General features: G+C 38.0%; 1 protein-coding gene across 1 annotated transcript in view; it reads right to left on the bottom strand.

Moving 5' to 3' along the window:
- pcdh11 (protocadherin 11) overlaps positions 1–22838 on the bottom strand; it is a gene marked incomplete at both ends in the record, with an annotated part of 122083 nt that overhangs the window by 92201 nt on the left and 7044 nt on the right. Inside the window, one exon of the mRNA XM_079250511.1 lies at positions 19646–22153. Coding sequence (XP_079106637.1) covers positions 19646–22153 — 2508 coding nt within the window. The remainder of the gene's footprint in view (positions 1–19645; positions 22154–22838) is intronic.

Below are 22838 nucleotides of genomic sequence, written 5' to 3'. Positions count from 1 at the left end.
GGGAATTAGTAAGGATACTGGTACAAGGGAGGGGCAGGGGAAAAGAGAGAGGTTGGGGAATGATCAGAGGAATGTGTAGGTGGGGTAGAAGCGGAAAAGGGGAAAATGGGCGTAGTTTGATAACAACTCAGACCATCAGACATAAATATGTCACAGTTTCTATAATTATCTCTGTGAATTGGCATTTTCATGTTGAAGATAAGTAATTTTAGCAGCAAAATATTATTCACTTGAATTCTCTTCAGTTTCATATGGAAAACATCCAGGAATCTCTGAGGGCCCTTGTCTCTCTCCGCTGCCACTCCCTGCACAATAAAGCTGGCATGCTATTCCCAAGATGAGAGTCCCTGCAGAATAAGAACTGTGAGGTAAAAAAAAAAAAAAAAACCCTCCAGTCCCTTCTAAATCTAGAAGCAGAAGACACAATGTGCTGGAGACATATCCTATGAGGGTCACTTGGCAGTTTTCACCTTATTGTCTTCTCAGTCATCTAGATTTGCCTGTGGGCTTGTTGGAAAATGATGCTGAGCTGCCTGTGAGATGACTTTGTTTTTTTGTTTTTTTTTAACTCTTATGGTAAGTGTACATTCTACAGAACAAGTTTTGCCACCCTGCCAAAAAGCTTTCCATGACACACATTATGCATAAAAAATGTTAGTCGTCTAATGGACTGTTGAGAGGATGTAAAGATTTGATCAGTGCTTATTTAGAAGCAATCAAATGATGAAAGACCAAAACTGCAATGTGGCTTTTTTTTTCAGGGCTTAAATGGACATGTACTGCAGCAAGCCTCGCAGCTGGTCTGCTTGAATATGGATCGCACTGCTGGGACGTTTTACTCTATGGTTACGTAAACAAGCACAGATTCATGAATCAATTCAGAAAGTTAATGAGAACAAGTTGGACTTACGCAATCAAAATTTGGCTGCATTTGCTGCCATTATCATTCAGTCATTGTTTCAGTTTCATATGGATAAAAGTGGATTAATGGTAAGATCTATGATTGCTTGGGGAATAAGGGTATTTGGTGAAGCAAGTACAGGCTTAAAGCTGTCAGAAAATCACTTAGTCGACAAAAGATTCCAGTCAGAAACACGGCGCATGAGCTGTAAAGAAGCACTTGACTTCAACACGGCCTGAGCAGGGCCAGCCATTTTAACTGGCGCCATCAGTCTCCTCCAGGTAATGCAATTAGATGCCACTAATATCTTGGGATGCTCTTCAAACTGCAAATGCACTTTTGCTAAATAGCACAGGCTGTAATAACTAGTGACAGCACTCAAGGAGCCAGATTTTTTTTTTTTTTTTTTTTTTTTTTCAAAAAATGCTTTTGCATATGATTGGTTGAAGTAATTGCACGTACAGAATGCTGCAGCTGATTGAAATCATAAACTGAAGACAGACAGATGTTATCCAAATCTATGCTTGCTTGTTTGTCTTGTTGCTAGGTAACATGCCTCATCTTGGGATGAAAGGTGCATGGTAAGTTTGTGAAATGGGCTGTGGATTTACACTTATTTCTTTTTTTTGGGGGGGGTGGGGGTTCTTTGAAGACAAGACTTCAAAAATCTACTCATTACTTCAAGCTATCTAGTAGGTTCAATAAAAGTATTAATAAATAAAACTGTGTTTAAGCTAAAATCAGGTACCTTGGGACTTTCTTTAGATGGTTTTTTACATTTAAAAAAAAAAAAAAAAAGAAATTATTCAGACCTGTAAAGTAAATCTTAACGCTTACAGAATGAGAATGTGTGCCATCATTCACATTAAGAACCATCTACTGTGTGATAGAAACTGTGGGGCTGCAAGATCCTTACTGGCATCCCTCTTGCTACAGTTTGTAATGTGGGAATCAATACAGAAGTACTGATACCTCAGATACCTGCTCTTTTTGTTCTAGAATTAAGTTTCGGGGTAAATATTTAGTTTGTCAGCAGCTGTGGAGCACAGTGGAACATAACATCAGATAAACTGATGATAATGTCAATCATTCTCATTTATTTAGACGGACTAATGGTTAACTCCATATTTTAATATGCGGATGTTGACAAACATACAGATATTGTGGGATTTATATTTATGTATTTTACTTGTTATTTCACTTTAAGGCTTTAAATTTTCAATAAAAATATCAATTTCACTTTTCCCCTCAGTGTAGGCTGCATTAACAGTTATTTTATAAGCATATTAGGTTTTTGTACTAAATATCAGTATCGGGTTGACATTGTCGATAATAGCTTGAATTTTACTTAGTATAAAGCACGTCACTAGTTATGATATCTTGGATCAGTTAACACATACACACACACAAAAAGAAAAGAAAAACTGTTAACACACACACAAATACACAAATGTACATTGACTTAAAGTGCATTAAGAAAATGCCACGGGGCTACAGACATTAGTAATCAAAAGTTCACTGAATCACTGTAATCTTAGTCTGAATCTCTTCACTTGACGGATTAACTGGAAAATCAAATAGCACAATGCAATATAACTAAGTAGGGCTGATCAGGAGTTGAGATAGTAACTATGTATCCAGAGGAACAGAGATAGAAAGACAGAAAGGAAGGGAATGGGATCTGCTTCTTGCTCTTACTGTTCCCCTCAAGGCAGCGCCAGGATAAATCTTCCAAGGGATTATCCCAGCTACACAATGTTCTCTGTTCTGCCCATTGTATGCCTCTTTAAACACAACCGATAAATTAGTTATTTATATTGTGAATGGATCAAAGTCATACACTGGATTTTCTTTTGATTTGTCTGGTTGGGGAAGCTTTACAAATAATCGGCTGTGTGTGTGTGTGTGTGTGTGTAGTGTGTGTGTACTTCCTGTGCCAGATTCTATTGCGCAGACATTTATGAAATAAGATTAAAAACTAGAGACCGGGAAATATTAGCAAGCCAAAACTTTGGTTTCTGTTCTTTTAAACCAAAGGGTACACTTCAGATATAGTTACCAAGCACAGAAATGTCATCTGGTTCCAATCTAAGGAAAGAGCAGTGAGCCAGCAGTAGTTAGACAATAGGCATATGTTCTGCTACCCTAATTTCACTAAGCCTGTCAGCTCAATAGGGGCTGAAATCACTCTTCAATGACTTACACATGGGATCATATATCTCTGTGGGATCCCTTCTGAATTTAATTTAAGTTGAACTAATAGCTTTATTTATTTGCAATTACAGTATAAATATATATCCTCCTTTGAAAGAGTATCATCCTCTCCACCTTTCACTGGCAGCTCACTCTTCAATAGTTCATGAATTTTAATTCATCTTGGTCTTTAGGCCAATCCCCCAGTTGTATGAGGTGACAGGGGGTTCTAGTCAAATTGAATTATCCTTTGTGTGTTTAACTGCGCTCGTCCCCTTCCATCCTAATTTCTCTTTTATCCTTTCCCCCTTCTCCTTATTTTACTCTTCATCTTTTGCCTGATTTTACCCATACTCCAATACATCCTTATTTTCTTAATCAAATGCTTGTGCAGAGCAGTGAGTTGTGTGTTTGAGCTTTCACTCTGGTTGCCCCTAGCACATGTAAATAACTGCAGCACTTGATGTCTGAAAAGAAAAAAAAAAAAAAAGAAAAAAAGTGCTTAAAATCAAATAGATAAGACGCATGGATCTTCACTTTTCTGGGGAGCGTGTGTCTTGACATGCACTGCCTATTTATGATTTTCTTTAAAGTTGTCAAGGACAGTTAGTTTTGGAGGCATTATAAAGTTGAATGTTGAAGGCGCATTTATTTATTTATTTCAATTTCAGTAACACAAAGTTCTTTCTTTCTTTCCTTTTCTGAACCTAATAGAGGCGTAACATATATCATCATAACTTTCTCTGTATGTGCCCGCCCTGTTATCACTCAGCCCCATTTTTGTGGTTCTGCTTTCTGGAAAAAAGCCTCCAGAGCGCTCATTCATGCATACACAAGTAGTCATAGTTATATTCTGAAACTTGAAGAAAATAATGCTACAGAGGGAAAATCTCACCTGTCAGGAAGTTGGTTGCTCAGTGCATTTGAAGTGACCCACATTACACCAAGTCCATCACATGACCTCTGAGGTGTTATCTCCAAAAGGCAAAATGGCAGCATTACTGCCCCCTCCTACCTGCCAAGATGCCTGAAAATATCTGACTTTGCAAAGATTCAGTCTTGCTGCATCTGCAACATCACATTTCCAAGGTCATATATCGTGCTGTGAATAAGAGTGGTAATAGTGTAACGATAAATTATAAGAACCTTTTACAATAACAACACAGCTCAACATAGAATAAATTCATGCAGCAGCCCTGAGTGGTAAAAATAAGATAGCCACCTTGGCCAGCATCAGCAAACTCCAATTTAGGAAGAAAACCACAAACAAAAATAATTCAAGTTGGTACAAGCTGGGGTTAAATGTGCAATGGCAATAGGATTAACATTTACGCTGTCTGCAAGGTTGAAGGGTTAGGGTATGTCCTGTGATCCCTCTTACGAACCTGTTCTTAACTTCTACTGTGTCCTTGTCTGACCTGGATCATCAACTGTAAACTCATTAGAAAGAGAACACCAGATGACAAATACCCCAGGATCATGCTGAGCATTCATCTGCCACATTTGTCTGAGTGACAAAGCATTTCCTGCTGGTATAAAGGGTCATCTTACAGGGTTACTTTGCATGTTGCCAATGGGTGAGCTCAGAAGCATGTCCCTTGAGCTTATTGATTAGTTCTCTCATCCATTAGTCTAAAAGAAAAAAAAAAGAAAAGGAAAATATACCATTAACACACACATTAATCTTTTGATTCCCAAGGGAACTTGATTGACATTGTCTGGAGGGACTGACTGGTCTCCACTTCTCTGTATGTTTACGTTCTGAGACAAGCAGCCGTACACTGACAAGTGGAAAGAACTCCATAACTTAACCAGAGAGACTGGACACCCCTGGCAATCCCTTTGTTGTGTCTAAAAATAGTGGGTCCCAATAGTCTCTTGGAAAAAAGAAAAAAAAAAAAAAAAGCGGAGGCGCACTTCATTATTTCATTATATCCCCCTACTCTGATTTACATACACACCAGAGGAAGAGTAATTTTTATCTGAGCGTCATGGCTGCAGAGGGAAGCTGTGCACTGATCCCCAGCTGAGAAGCACGCGCACAAAAACAAGCCTGAGATCCACTCAGTGCATCCTATCCTCCAGAGGCAGACATGATCTCATGTTATCCCTGTTTCCCCTCAAGCATTAAGATATGTATGCATCATGTCAGTGAGATTTTGACTGCAAAATTCAGCCTTTCCAGTCAATGTGATAAATAATGCATCAAGGAGCTGAATAGAATTTAATTTGAGACAAATTCAGGATTCAGTGTTGCATCATTTTTCCATGCACTCATCTTCATACACTTGCTGTTTTATTTATTTTTTTTTTCTACATGGATACAAATTTGAAAAGACTTTCATATTCTCTTAGATGTATGCTGTTCAGTGTTTCATGATTTTATTTGTATTTTGCCTTTAATTATGTATTGATTTTATTTGTGTGCAGCACTTTGTTTCAGGTGTGGCTGTTTGAAATAGTATGGTATTATACTGTGTGGTATTGTATGGTATGGTACGTTATAGTATGGTATGGTATGGTATAATATGGTTTATATTATATAGCAGTGACTCACTGATATTGACCTGCATTGTGTACTTCAGTGATCCATGCCTTTGAACTATTTGTGACCTCAGTGACTCTTTCTGCATGCAGTCAGCATTCCTGAGCTAATACATACTGTACATAGCAATATTGGACACATGAGTAGCAGCATACTGCGCACCATTCATTGATTACACTCAATATCATATTCTTGTCCAAACAAAAAAGACAACTGGAGTGTCCCTTAATGTAAAGTGCTCTGAAACTTTAGAACAGCTGAAGTGAAATGAAAATTCCAGCAGTACCTATACTGTGATGAGATTAACTGGAAAAGAGTAAAAACCTGCAAAGAAAGCAACTTTTGAAGTTGAACTATAATTGGATTCTAAGAGTCCAAAGACCCTATGTCATGTAAGGAGGCAACAGCATGTTTTCTTGTGCACCAGGACAATAAAGCATGAAAATAAGGGCTTAGCTTCATGAGTATTTGGGTGTATTTAATCATCTTGACACTTTAACTAAACATGTTTTAAATGGTCAGTGTTTGCATTGAGAAGGATTCTTACAAAAGACTCCCAAAGGAATTTGCCGACATCCGCTGATGTGAGCCACTGGAGAGGTGGTGGGAGGGGTGTCACTGGGGTTAGGCGGAGGGGGCGGGTCAAACAAATGTGGTGTGTCTGGGTGACCTTAATCACTTCCAGGTTCATCCAGACTCGGATTTCACTTGTGTGCCTTATTTCAGGTCACTGCCTCAAAGTCAAAGTAGGGCACAGTCATTATCTGAGGGAGCATAACGCAATCATCCACACAATACAATAAGGTCGGCACAATTCACTGAAGTCATTGAAGTGTTGTCCGTTACCTCTGAGTTTGAACATATGTGTGCTTCGTCCAGAAGCTCCAGTCTTTATATGGGAATCACAGGTAATATAATGCATCTGCAATTCTCGTGGCTATTTCTGAATTCTTTTGCAGGAAATATGATGAAATCCCAAATGCAGTGAATTTGAAAAAAGAAGAGAATATTGTAAACTTCAATAGGTCACAGAAATCTACAAAAGTATTCAGTAGAGGTGGAGACTTTGAACCAAACAGATGAAAAAGTTGCTATTTTTTCACTGATGAAAAGCTGTTTATGAATACAGAATAGCAAATATGGAAAGAAACCACCCATCCAATCCTGTGCTCATTTGTGTTCATTTGCTACCATTTAAAAAAGTAAAGTCTCTCACCAGAAGTGCATGAAGCGCATATGTTGTATATAAAACCACATTCAAAACCACAATCTCACTATTTAAGAAACCCAGATTACTGCTGCTAAAAAGCATCTGAAAGACGCATTAGTATGGATGACGGATCTTGGGAATAAGTTGCTGCTCTTTTTGAAGGCTGCGTGCACATAAATTCTTTATGGCCATTGGTGAATATCACACGCATTATTTACACAGACTTTTCAAAATATCCTTGATTCTATTATCCTTTCATGTTTCAAGTTCAAGCCAACTTTCCACTTTATTGTGGAATGTGTTGCCTGGTAATGTGGCTGGATTTCAGACAGCCACCTGCTGCATATTAAAGCAAAGTGTTATCTGAGCAGAGGTATTTAAGAAAGTCGAGCTGGGTCTGAAGAAGAAAAAGTTTTTAAGTCAAAACAAGAGATGTTTTCTGTACAAGTACACTCACAGAAGGAGCAATGTCCTGACATTGGTTGAAATAATTCAAGCCATTACACAGAGATGCAATATGCGTGTCACTACTGAATGCCATCTAATTTTCTCTGTTAATGGCTCTGTACATCCCTCCTTGATGGCAGCAGTTTTTAACCATATGACATGGAGTGCATTTTTATTATAAGGGAGCACTTAAGTAGCAATAAAATAATAGAATGGAATGAGTACATCGATCATTGCAGGCATATAAAGAATCTGGGAAAACAGTTGCAACTACAACAGTCAGTGTTTGTGCATCTGCACTGAAAATGTTTTCCCCAAAAGCATTCCAAACAAATACTCATGTAAAGGCTTTTTTTTTTTCCCCCATTGGACAGCAGGAAAGAAAATCTTCATGTCATCGTGTTTGTTTGGATTAACTTTGCTCTGTGTACATGGGGTTATAGCATGATTCATTTGGAGCCACTGCTTGTCTTTTTTTGTGTTTCTACGATAGACTGAACCTGACAGCTATGTGCAATATCCTGTTCACACAACTGCAAAGCCAGAGCAAGATTGGATGACTTGAATGTTTTGGTTAAACAGTTCCTTAGTACGTGCAAATCTTTCCAGCTAGCCCACTTACGCCATGCGCGGCTCTAATTAGTCAATGGTCTGATCTCATTTGTTCAACTGCTTTTGCTGCAGGTGTCCAGTCCAAGCTGAGAAGATTGCCAGAGGCATTAGGTTAGAAAGGCGGGCTTACAAAACCAATATAAACGACTTAATGGCTTATATGCAGTACCGCTTCTGGCTTGCATACGTGGCATCACAGATGTTATGTTGCCAGATATTTTAAGAAATCCTGAAACTGCATCTTATTCTATAGTAAAATATATTTAACAGATCTATATGTCAACATCTCAACAGCTGCTCAACAGTGCAGTTCAGTTTTTTTTTCCCTTACGTCAAGCATGAGATGGGGTCTGTCACATCTGTTGTCAGAAGAGGTCAGCACATATCTTGTTAACTCCTGAAGAGTTACAATTACCCTGCAGTAGATTTCCAGGCTCATAGTGTCTCTGTGTGTTTGATCATAGAGGAAGGAACATCTTCAAGCACAAGTATCATTGGAGATATCACTTGTGGGATATTTCCTTACAACTGGATAAGATATTTCCACTGCACCAGAAGAGCAAATGTTTGAAATGCACTGATTAGCACAGTGTCCAGTTAATTTTAACACAATTTGCAAAGGGACTACTAAGGCACTAAGAACTGACATCAACTTTAAATCTCTGTCTTTGTGCATTCGTGGGGGAATACATTCAGGATGGGGGAAGAAAAAAAGGCAATTGTCTGTAGTCTCCCGATTATCCCCTGCAAAAGCCTATAATCTGGCTGAAAGTACTTAAAGAGTCAAGCAGCAAAATAAACAACATTGATTATCATCCCACTGTTCTTTTTTTTTCCTCCTGAAGAGGACCATACAGAGTGGGAGGAGGTTGGAGGCTAAGGTTGTGCCTTCCCCCGTCAGCGCCATCTGCTTGGGCAAATGTTAAGGCAGGCTAAATACCCCCTGAGTCCTCTGTTCAAACCAGATTATCAGCTATTCTAAGGAGGCGAACGAGCATCTTATCATCTCCCAATCTCTTTTACAAAGGCAAATCAAGAATTCTGTGCAAGGATTACCAGGATTAAAGAGGACACAGACATGGCCCTCCTTGGACAAAGTCTTTAAGTTGTTGCTTCATCTTTAAGTCAGGTTTCCTCATCTTACAAACAAACAAATGGCTGCATATTGTCGTGGCATTGTCACCAACAATGGATATTTCTCTAGGGTTCAAACATTCTTTATTAGGGTTACGAAATTGCATTCATCTTGAAATGAAATTGATTTGCACATTCAGTCGTACAGCTCAGATACACCTGAGAAAAGAGTCTCTCCTTTACATAACTTTGACAGCATCACATATTGTTGAACAATGACCCACAGTGGGATCTGGCTGTGTAAAGTGCATTTTATTTGCTTCAACAGCATGATTGATTGCTGCACCGGTTTGTGACGGTATGCTTAAGAGAATGTCGAATGAGGGAAGAAATTTCAGTGGAAGCAACATCCATGTGTGCATTTCCAGAGTGCAGCTGCACCAGTGACCTAGTAACGAAAATAATAACAGAAAACACAGAAGTAGGGGGGGAAAAAGCGCTTGTTCATTTCAATTTTAACTTATCTTTATGTTGTGTTCATGAAGGATTACATTTAAAAGTACATGGGTAAAACTAAGGTTAAAACCATGTGATTACCTCTAAGAGGAGTGGAATGAAGCAGAAGAAGAGGTGGGGGTGGGGTATCTCCAAAAGAATGCTTTTAATGCTCAGTTATCCCTGCCATAAAAACTGCAGTAATATACACACAATATAAAGATCAAACTCCCACCAAGCCACGCAAACTTCTGAACAATCACATCTCTTAAAATCATTGCATGGCTGTTAATCTGGAAGGCATTTTTAATCCCACACAAGAGGTCATGGTGAGTGTCTCTACTTGGGCTCCTTTCGAGAACACCAAAGTATACGTTGGAGGCACGCTGGCAAACCATGATCTTTGCAAAACTCTCAGCAACCACAGTTTTAGATCACACTTTTAACAAGGAACAAACAATTGTACAAGCAATCGATGGTCTTCAGATCCCCGCTCCACAGTCACACCTCATTTAATCAACAGAATTGTTTTCAATGAAAACAATCTCCGGGCTGTACAGCTATACTCAGTGTCTCAGAGAGAACCACTCGGCAGGCTTCCACACTGATTTGATTGTTGCACACACAAAAGGTAGCTAGCCCACCGCAGCTATGGGGAGATGATTGAATTATTCAGTTTGGCAAAGATTTGGCAGCAATTGTGTCGAGTGTTGCCGTGAGTGGAGTGCAACAGAAAAACAGCATCTTCTTGTTTCCTGCACCACTGCACAGCACATGCATAAATAGCTCCTGCTTAGACAGTCAGTATTGCTTCAGGACAACTTCACATCATAACCTGAACATGCTTGCTGCTTGGTAAATTGACTTACACCTCCCCACAGACACCTCTGACATTAAATGCTGCGTATTTTAAGCTTTTATAGTGTTTGCATTAACTGACATAAAGAGAGAGGTGTGGTTTAAAGGGAAGCACAGAAGTGCAAAATACAAACTCCGTGTTAAAGGTAGACTGCGTCGCCACTAAAGAAAACATATATAAGGATTTTAATGTATACAAGCGAGTGGCTGCCAAGATCACATTAATCAAATTTACAAGGTATGACGAAAGAGGTAAACATATCCACATTTTCACGACTGCTGCTTTCAGACAGGTTGAAATATATATATATATATATATATATATATATATATATATATATATATATATATATATATAATAAAATACCCACAGTGGTGCTGACAGTACTGGATGCATTGCTTTTAAAGGATCAGCTGAGGCAGCAGCTGCAGCGATCATTTAGCTAAAACAATCTGTAATCTTGAATTGTCACTCTATACTGTCTGGAGCAGATCTCAGTGGAGAATGTTAGCCACTTGGAAAACCAGTGTAATATGAAGAAATGCCTGTTTGTCTTGGCCATCTCAAGAGCTGCTTTGCAATGTTAGCCACATAAATAGCGGATATGTTATAGTTTTACATTACAGGCAAGGAGCTGATAACAGGGAGGTACTGATTGCACTGATTGCGTCTCAAGGTTGAGGAAAGTCACTGAACTACTTCCGCATGCTTTGTCTGGAATAACAAACTTCTCATGTGCTTTCTGATTAATCTTTAGGTTCATTACTTTTAACTAATGATAAACAGGCCTGCTTGATTACTGTGGTGTGTCAAACAGCTTACATATTGAATTCAAAATGCCTGTAGCTACATTGTAGAAGGGGAAACTGAGAAACCTGAAAAATGGTACCAAAAAAACAAAAAAATACAATTAACGAAGACCATATGGACAGTCTCACCATCACAGCAGAATAAATGGGTGCACATGAGTCTGTGTAAACTCATGTGTGGGTCTGTATATTGTGCAGACGTATCATTGCATTATGTATAATCTAATTCACCATATAACTCGTATCCTGGCCTGTTAGATGAAATTGAATACTGTGTCCTCATAAATCATGTATCAATATGTCAACAAAGAAACTCTAGAAACACTTCCCACATAAACCAACTTAAATAAAATGCCTTTAAAAAAAATGACCACATCCCCCTCCAAAAAATGGAAAAAGCTACTTCAGGAAAATGATGACAAACAATAAAATGATGAAATGGAATAAAAGAAAAATCAAACCACCAACTAGCTTTCATCTTCATGTAGTCATGTCTTTGTTTTCTTTTTTTGTTTTTTTTAAATCATACCATCATGCACAAAAGCTAAGATTCAATGTTGTGTTATGGAGTATTTTATATATTCAAGGCTAAATGGAAAACATTTAATTTCTTAACCGTAAAGTAAATATAAGACAAAAACAAACAAACAAATTACAGTCTAACTAGCTCAAATACACCACACTGTTTAGGATTGCTCCAAGCTCTGTTTTCAAGAAAAGGCAATACTTTTAGCAGGTTTACATTTATCTAATAATAGAAAGCTGACATTTATGCACTCTCTTCTCCAGAATGCTCCTCTTGAGCGTGCACTATTTTCTCAAATCACTAAGGATGTTTTTCCCAAAGGAACTGATTAGCTTCCTCTCAGTTTAAAAATATGAAGAAACTTTGATGAGCAATTAAACATTTTTTTGTTGTCAGCCTTTGTTTTATTCCTTTCAAGTCTGTATTTTTGGATCAGGTCTGCATAAATACAACAGAACACAGTGTTTGAGTGGTAGTTATTGGACCATCTTACATCAATCTCCTTCTGATGTGGAAAACCTCGCAGTTGTGCCCTCCTGTACAGAGGTTTCATTATCAAATAATCATTATCAGCTTTCATGGAAGGGAGACAAAACACTAAGGAGAAAAAGGGCATCCAAAAAAAGATTCTTTTCTGGTTTATATGTTGGCGTACTTCAAAGGATGCATCCTCTCCAAATTTACATAACTTTTTATCTATAATCTGTTCCCAATTAGCGATGTATATCTAACCTTCAGCTCCTAATTTCTTTCTACGGCTTAAGCGGCATATTGTAGCAAAACAGAGACAGGCTGAATGGTTGTTTGAATGGGTTGCACTTACTGCATATGAAACTGCTCTTATCATTGGTGTCCAAACCACCACAGCCCAAACTTATTTCCACAGGTCACAAACAGTTTAAACAAATGCTCCAGCTAACTGGATGTGAGAGGTACATAATAATGAAGCCTCTCTTTGCTTAAATTTGGTCTTACTATTGCTGACAGACAGAGTATGCTGTGCAGAAAAATAAATCAAGCGATATACACTAATACTGGATGCTGAAAACGGAATAAGAAGAGTCATCAAAATATGCAATACAATGCAAAAGACTTTAATAAATTTCAGAAGCGCACACATACATAAACAAAACATTTACAGTTTTCTTCACACTGGCAAATCAAAGTCAATTACAAAGATCATGTAAGGTGCATATTGTACTTCACATTGAATAAAAGTGAGGTTTTCTGTCTCCCTTACAATGACAAAAGCTCTGTCCATCTCGCTCTCATACATATATATATATAGATATATATATATATATAGATATATATATATATCTATATATATATATATATATATATATATATAGATATATATATATATCTATATATATATATATATCTATATATATATACATATAGATATATATATATATATATATAGATATATATATATATCTATATATATATATATATATATATATATATATATATATATATAGATATATATATATATCTATATATATATATCTATATATATATATCTATATATATATATATATATATATATATATATATATATATATATATATATATATATATATATATATAGATATATATATATATATATATATATATATATATATATATATATATATACATACATACATACATATAATTTTTCTTTTCTCCAAAAATCAGGCAAATCTAATTATTACACAGTGCTAGGATGCTATGTATATTTTATACTGTGGCTCCTACGCAGTAGTGAATACACTTGATACCATAATTACATGAACATACCTCCTTAAATAATGACAACCTGCCTCACAGGGAGGCCACACGCATAAAATTAAGAGCTATAAAATAGACATAGTCTGTACAGCCACGACATATTAAGATTGGAACACAATCAAAAAGGCTTCTGGTTCGTGCAGTAATTTGATTTAACTATATGTAGTCTCTAATAAGAGGAGAAACAGCCTCTGGTCCTGTCCATCTGTACATTTCTAAGTGGATACACAGCCTATGTCTATTTTAATAACTCTAATCCAATGGTCATATGTATGTACTGAATGTGCCTATTAGGCCTTGTCTATCAAATAAGTCTTAAGCTTACCAATTAACAGGACTATTGAACAACAATGCTGCTAACCCATCAAGCCATTTACTGGTGTTTATTGTAGAAATGATTGTACTCAGAATATGCCAAGATGATTCTATGGGTGTAGAAAAATGAGAGGAAAAGGATGCTCTCAACAAAAGGACAAAGTAGAATTGTGGACTTCCTGTCAAATGTGAACTTATTGCTGTTTTCAAACAGAATCCTGGATTACCTTTTCATTTTGGTGCTCAGTATTTATATTGGAAAATGTCTGTTTGTTGGTTTAAATAAGTGCACGAAGTCGAGTCATTTTCGCTTAAACCCACCTTCTTATATCAAGCACTGCCTGAGGATTATTGTTATTACTCATTCTTTACCATCTGGACTCATTTTAATGTGAACCTCATGGGTTAAATCACTTCTGACTTAGGGAATAGAAAATGACACACAAAAGGTTAGGCTTAGCGCTCTTCAAATCTGTCCCACATAAACAGCTTTCGATTATGACCCCAGCAGTTAGTCCCTTGTGATTGTGGCTTAGCTCAAAGTATTAAACTTGTCTTTCCTTTTCTTCCAGTGTAATAAGAGCACGGCCATTTCTAGCACAGCTGTAAAAATGCACTGCGAATGTGGTCAGATTGTGGGGCCAAGTGTATTTCTGTTACATTAGCCACACTTGTCACTCAAAATACTATCAGTGGCATCAAAGGTGGAACAAAAAGAGGCAAAGGGTGACACACATGATACACTGTGAGTGGGCTCAACACGAATGTAAGCCTACAGGTTGTAGGCATTGCAGCATAAATACATTATAAATCACTAGTTCCATGGGCAAGCCCAGTCACATGATACAAAAAATAGAAAGTAAGAAAATAAAATGGCCACCAGGCGGTTTTCAAAACAAGGCAAAGAAATGCAGTCAATAAATATAAACACCATCAACTCTGTGATTGATATACATACATACATATAAACATACTTTACAGATCTACTGACTGTATTTGACACCTATTTTACAGATAGGGTGCTGGAGTGGGACACTTTTGGGGAAGATTCTCGGCAAATCATCCTCACTGATACAAGTAAAATGTAGCATAGGACTCAATAAAGCATTTCAGACTTCCAACAGATTCACAGGAGGAGCGTTGTCAAGTTTCAGGCAGCAACATGAAGCATGTCTCCTTTTTCTGAGACGCAGCACCCACCCTTTCCCTTCCCTTATCCAGATTCATTGTATTTACTCAATTGAATGAAGAGGTGGCGTTTGAGGCTGTAGAGACAGTAAAGTACTTGTTTCACCTCTTCAGTTCTTGCCTTCTTTCTTTCCTCCCTCTGCCCTCTCTCCCTCTTTTCTCTCTTTTTCTCTCTTTAGGAAAGGGGAGCTAGAGATTGATTTTAATCCTGTGGGAGCGAGTTGTACCTGTGCCACAGAGTGTGCCATAGTGTGGTGGTTTCAGTGCCATCTCCTGAAATATAGAGAGACAGACAGATATAGGGAGATTGTAGTTACAATATCATTGAGCTCTGAGCAGCCTAAGCTGTAGTCTTATCAGTGTGAGGCTACACTGAACACTGAATACAAAAAAAAAAAAAAAGAAAGAAAAAATATCTGAGAAGAGTGTAGATGAAAGAGGAAAAAAAAAAACATTCTTCAAGGTGCGGCTGGCAATCAAGTCGGTATCATGTCAGGTTTCCTTGAAGAATGCTACACGTGTCACAAGTGCATTTTCCTGTACTTATCAGAGCATGTAGTCTTATCCAATTATCACTCCCAATTTGTCTTTTTGTCTCCCACCACACTAGTGCAACACTCTTACCCCCTCAAAACGAACATTTGGATCAATTTAGGCCCACTCTTTCATTCGGACCCTTGCCAGTGGGTCCTCTGATATGTACAGAATATCACATTTTGCCACTCCTCTGCAAAAATGTACATCTGTGAGTGTTTGAAACACGGAGGATCTGACTGGACAGTGCTGGCATTAGGGGAGACACAGTGATTGCAGATGTAATGGATAAACCAAACAACATATAAAAAATAATGATAGCGAGGTGCAATCAAAACAACACTAACGAGGTTTTGATACCAACATCAAATCTGGTTATAAATCTTAGGCAGTCCTTTTAAATCATGACCTTCATTCCAATTCTTTGTCAACAGACCTTGTCTAAAGACGCACACTTTCACCAACAGAAATACACAATAATGCGGAAAAATCTACTTTTTGCTGACATCATTCACTAAAACTTATAAAATCTGTATTCCAGCATTCATAATGACACATGCAATTCCAACTGAGGCAAATAAGCTGCACTTTTAGCATCGAATCAAAGTGCAATATATAGAATATTATACAACACTAGCAAATCGTGCCCCTGCGTTATTCCACCCGAGGTCAAATTTGTAAAAACGGCAACCCTTCAACAAAGGAATGCATTAACCTCTTTTCTTCTGTCTTTATTCCTGGTGATGTCTGAAATCACTCAAGAAGGATGGTAGTCTTTTTGCTCTGCCCCCTCAAAAGCACATGCTCTCACAGGAGCGCGTCATCACTGGAGGCAGATTGACCTCTAATATCAAGGGGCTAGGGGTTAAAAGAAAATAATGAGATACATACAAAACTCTGAGGAGATGGGAGGGAAAAGTCGGGGGGGCTGGGCTGGCATTTGCAAATACAGTTCTTGCTGTATAATGAAGCCATATGGTGGCACAAATCTGTAGTCTCTGAAGTATTTTTACAAGCTTTACTCTTTATCAGCTACATCTGTAAAGTCCCTGAAAACATTTTGGTGACCTTCAACCATAATTACCTCCTCCTGTTTTCCCTCCCCCATTGTTATTTCATGGGTGGGCTTTTTGTCTGTATTTTATTTTCACTAGCTTCAGGTGCGCGGCAGATCACTACGAAGTCGTGTCTGTCACTTTGATGAAGAAAAAGGAGAAGTCAGCATCCAGGCTGTGATCTCCGGCTTTACGTTTCAGAGTAGCAGACAGTTAAAGAACAAATTCAGCTTTTGTTTTTAGGAACGGCTCCTGAAATATTCACGACAAATTCCAGAGTTCTCACAAAGTCTTTTCAATCCTTCCGATTAAAAAAAAAAAAAAAACAAAAAAAAAACCTTTTGAAGAATTGCTGCCTTCAAGTGTTCTTCTTTAGACTTTGCAAAATGGAGTTCCTTTTACAACAGTTAAATAAAACTGAGGTGAATCACATCAAGAGGTACTGCTGGTGGTCTATGCTACGTGGCTTTTGGACTTTTTCTCAAGGATAGTTTGTGGCATCCCTAATAATCTTTAAGGACAACTTGCTTTTTCCCCACTTTCTTATCAACCTTATTCACAAACCAATTACAGTGATTTTAATCATACTGTATTACGAGTGATTAACCCTTTAGTGCATTTAATTAACCTTTGGAGCCACTGATTCTCATCGGGTGCAGCTTCATGCTATCTTCTTCTCTGACACGGGCTTTAAATAAGCCCACTTTAAACTGGTGGGAAATCTAAAGTCTAAAGTGGGAGGAATCACTTGTCAGTAGCTTAAGGGGACACAAAAATTAGATGTTGTCAGTTTAACATCTCTGGAGTTGGTGGTTGATGACTAGAATCACCAAAAATAGACTTTTTAAAATAATATTACTCTGTTGCTGAGATTAAATGATATGGAAATGTGAGACCTATCTTCAGATAAGATGGATGATTAAATATACCTCAGAGATAATGAGATATAAACAGACTCAAGATTTGAAAGAATATTTACTAATCAAATATTCATAGATTTTGAAATGATCTGCACAAAAATACTCCACTGTGATCAGCAACATAAGTGAAAATCAATTTAAATCTATAATGCATAAAATTTATAAGGGATAATAATTCAGAATTGTTGAACATAAAATGAGCATTTCTTCATATTTCCTGGCAAGGGCTGAGTGTAAGAGAGGAAAATCATTCTGACAACTTGTCGGTGTGCCGTATAAACACGTTGTGGATTAAATCTTCAGTAGCAGGGATATGTAGTAGGCTTATGTATAATGTACCATGGCAGGGCATAGCTTCTAACTAGGGTCTCCAATAAAAGATGGATGAAGGGAATGACTATCATCTGTGCGTGGGTGTCTTAATAAATTAGCCTAAGTACAATACTTTACAGGATCAACAGTCATTTACAGCAACTATGGAAAGAAGCATTTTAAAGCTCACCGAATGTCACACAAAAGCATATCGGGAGCAAAAATGTCCAAACTGAGCTAAAGATCTTAAAATGATGAGCAATACGAGGCTGTAGACACAAACAAAAGCAAGCACCTCAGGAAAAAAAAAGGAGTCAATTATTGATGCAATATCATGAAATTGACCCATAATTGGATGAGTGGCATTTGTGATAACAAGGATCAAAACTGGAACAAAAAACACAAAATCCAGATTAACCAAGCAAAAACCAAAAGTCTTAAAAAAACTTGAAAAAAAAGCACAAGACAAGACAAGAAAATGGTTGGAAATTTCAACAAAAACAGACTGAATGTTTGAAGTTCTGAGGGGAAATATGGCAACACAAATATCAGTGTGAATAAATTGCTACTCTGTGCGCAGACTATTCAGCCTTATCTAAGTCAGTTGATGTCAGGTCAAATATCAAGATGTACATAAATACTTCCTAATTTATGGACACAACAAAAGCATTCTGCAACATCTGGTAAAGCACTAGCTGAAACACATAAAAAATGCCAACATTTTTGTGAGATTATTCATGCTGTAGATCATTTAAAATAAATGCAAAGAATGAATATCAACATATACCATTTATAACAATTGGGGTCATTAAAGTAGAACATTTATGGGCTTAATGCAGCATTGACTTAGCAGGCTTTTTTATGGACTACTGCTCCCTTGGTGTTTTAGTATATTGGTCTCAAGGCTCTGCATCACCTTGATCCCAGTGACCCCCCTCCCCTGCCCCAAGCAGTACTCAGTCTTCCCCACAGCACTGTGCCCTGGCCGTCAGCACAGAGCAAGGCCACCTCTCCTTATATCTGATTTACATTTATTTCCCTTGCCAGCTTTTATTTATTGGGGCACTTCGCATTTGGCACATATCTCTTAGGGACTCATGAGCCCTTTGCGGTACCTTGGCATTCAAATGAGCTTCACTCCCACAAAGCCACACTGGCACATTTAAGACACTTAATATTTTAGGGACAGAAGCCACAAAAGTGGGGTTATTTATCAAGTTACTTTAGCACACTAAGAGCAGTTTTTTTCTCCTTTTGTGCTATTAACTGCACTTTCTGGCTTAATGAATACCTGATAAAATCAGTAGCCTTTGACACATTTTGCATGCCTTGTTAAACATGTCCGTCAGATAGAAACAGCTTCATTTGCCCTTGACCTCAAATACATCAGTAGAGAGTTCAGTCATTGTTGCCTTGCCCCCTCTAAATCTAATAAAATTATTTCTACTCAGTATTACTAATAAAACTGTAAAAAGCTTGCAATCATGACTGTATTGCTGTTATTCCTTGAAATTTTGAATATGAATGTAACAATTTTACTCACTCAATTATGGCTACTTTTCAAAGTAGCCTCCTTTTCTAAGGAGGGATGAAGATGGATATTACAAGATCTAAAATTATAGTGGAAGCTTAAATAAAGTGAGGCTTTGCACTTTTAATATTGATATTATTATTATTTTTCCCAAAAGAATATTTTAAATTGTACATTTTTAAGTGTAAATGACATTCATGTAAACATGGTCATGAGGTTTGGGGGTAAATCCCCTGGCTTCATGCTCCCACCCTCCCCTTTCCATATCACCTACTAGGGAAAAGCAAGGGGAGTGTGAGTGTGGACTAGTGTGGGTAGGTTTAAAAAGGAAGTCATGTATTACCTGTCGGGTGGTGATTTGCCCCGCAGTCTTGAATCCCCCCTGACAGCCACACTCTGAGACACTGTACGGGTCGGAGCTAGTCGATGAACATTTGGAGAGTGAGTCACAGCCCACCACAAAGGTGTTGTCCAAGGGGAGCTCCTGGATCACGTGGTGTTTCTTTGGGGCCACTGGAGTTTCCGGTTTGATTTGAAATGTAGGTTGAGGTGATGCAGATTTGTAATGCTTGGCTAGATCAGGGCTGTCAGGTTTGAAAGTAGTAGGCGTGGTTGCCCAATTGTACTTTCCCATGGTTTGCTCCTCTAGCTCCACAGGGAGATCCAGAGTACCATTAACATGCTCATGGGTTGGGTCATCAGGCTTGGATTCATCTATGGTCACAAAGTTCAGGAGGAGGCTCTTGGGGGATCGCTTCTTTCTCTTCTTCTTCTTCTTGATCTGACGGTTCTCTTGGTTGGGCGACACCCACTCTCCACTCTGCTTGCCCTTTTGTACTACTTTGTGTCTGGGTGTCTGACGGCAGCGCACCAAGGCAGTTACAAATATCACCAAAATGACAGTCATAGTACCTGCTATAATTGCTATGACAACAATCACATATCCGTTAGCTTGAGGTGCTACCTCGCTTTCCCCTATGTTACGATCCAAGGGTGTCTCCATACTTTTCCGCAGCTGTTCTTGGATAAAGGTAGCATTTGATACAGTGTCATTGACAAACAGGTGAATAAGGGCAATAGCGTGTAATGACTCAGGCTGTCCTAAATCTTTCACCTTGACCACCAGTCTATGCAACCCATGATCAGCTGCTACTATTTTCTCCTGCAGCGTTATGTTACCTGTTGCTTTGTCGATGGCAAAGAGACCTCGCGGAGAGACCCTAGATGTGATGATGATGCTACTGATAATACTATACTGTAGCTCAGCATTCATACCTGTGTCATTGTCAATGGCAAAAACTCTGGTGACCACAGCACCAGGGGCAGTGGTGGTCCGCACTAGGTCATACGAGTAATTGGAGGATGGGATGACAAACACAGGGCGGTTGTCATTCACATCGACAACATTGATAGTGACCTTGGCATAGGAGGAGCTGGGAGGCTGCCCTCCATCAACAGCCTTGACCATAAATGTATAGGAGCTTTGCTGCTCCCTGTCAAATGTGATATTTGGTTTGATCACTCCAGTTTGGGGGTCAATGATGAAATTGTCTTTTCCGTTCAAAATGGACAGAGTTATAACAGCATTATCTCCTGCATCTGCGTCTGTCACTGTAATTAAGCCAACAGTTCCATAGAGAGGCAGGTTCTCAGGCACATAGAAGTTGTACTCAGGGTGTGTGAAAGCTGGGCTGTTGTCATTAAGGTCCTGGACGATTAGCCTGACGGTGATATTACTCTGCAGGGATGTAGAGCCATTGTCCCTTGCTATGACAGTGAATGAGTACCTCTCTTGCTTCTCTCTGTCCAGTCGTTTGCCAACAGAAAGAATTCCTGAACGCCTGTCTATGTTAAACCCATCCGGTGCATCAGGGCCAAGAGCATAAATAATCTCAGCATTATGTCCACTATCTGCATCAGTGGCACTGATTTTTATTAACTGTGTGGAGGGGTCATTGTTCTCCGGTATGGAAAGTTGAATTTCAGGCTGTGGGAAGATAGGTGCATTGTCATTCTCATCTTTGATTTTAATTAAGACCATGGCTGAGGTGTTCAAGGGAGGTGTCCCCCTATCCGAGGCCACTATCTTAATGGCATATTCTCGAGTTGTCTCATAATCTAGAGGGGCAGCTGTCTCCAGTAAGAACTGATCATTAAAGACAGGCTTCAGCCGGAAAGGAACATCGTGGTCCGTGTAACAAGCCACTTTGCCATACAGATCTGCATCCTTGTCAGTAACAGTAATAAGGGCTATTTTGGTGTTGAGGGGTGCATTCTCAGAGAGCAGAACAGTCCCATTTACCAGGTTGATAATGTATCGCGTGTCAATGGAGGGAACATTGTCATTTACATCTGTGACATTAACAATCACTGTTGCTCTCGAAGGCGTTGAGCTACCATCACTTGCCAGAACAATGAGTTTATGAACAGGTGTTACTTCCCTGTCCAGCGGTTGCTTCACAGTGATCAGTCCAGTGGAACTATTGATAGCAAAATGACGTTTGGTTGAGGAGGAGATCTGGTTACTGAAGGCGAAGTGAATCTGCGCGTTGGAACCCAAGTCTGCATCCGTGGCATGAAGCTGAGCTACTGATGTGCCTATTGGAGCATTTTCCGGTACTGAAACCTCTAGCTCACTGTCCTTGAAGATGGGACGATTGTCATTGACATCAGAGATGGTAACCTGGAGAATGGCAGTGCTGGATTTGGGGGGATTGCCACCATCTTCCACTTTTATCTTCATGACAAAAGTGTCCTTCTGTTCACGATCAAGATTCTGCTGAACAATGAGCTGTGGCCACTTGTCACCTTCAGGAGTCTCAATGATGTCTAAGCCAAACTCGCTGACACTCTGCAAAGACAAGATCATGTTTTTAGTTGATTATGTTGCTTAAAAATTTAAAACATGATAACAATAGAGGTTTTAAAACAAACATTTCAATGTCAAATAAAATCAGAAATTTAATCACAAAAATGTAAATGTTTACAAATATTATATATATATATATATATATATATATATATATATATATATATATATATATATATATACATATATATATATATACACATATATATATATATATATATATACATATATATATATATATACACACATATATATATATACATATATATATATATATATATATATATATATATATATATATATATACATATATATATATACATATACATATATATATATACATATATATATATATATATATATATATATATATATATATATATATATATATATATATATATACATTAACAATCACTGTTGCTCTCGAAGGCGTTGAGCTACCATCACTTGCCAGAACAATGAGTTTATGAACAGGTGTTACTTCCCTGTCCAGCGGTTGCTTCTATATATATTTATATATATATAAATATATATAGAAGGTTGTAAATTAACGGCACTAAATCATGTAAATATAGTGGAATATCACTTTTAACTTGCATGTTTTTTTGTTTTTTTTATTTAACGGTGTAAATTAGTCTGTTCTGTTAAAAAGGCCAACGTTATTGAC

The sequence above is a fragment of the Telmatherina bonti genome, assembly GCF_933228915.1.
Source record: "Telmatherina bonti genome assembly, chromosome: 12".
Taxonomy (NCBI): domain Eukaryota; kingdom Metazoa; phylum Chordata; class Actinopteri; order Atheriniformes; family Telmatherinidae; genus Telmatherina; species Telmatherina bonti.
Note: the sequence above shows the minus strand (reverse complement) of the source record. Positions and strands in the feature narration are given on the sequence as shown.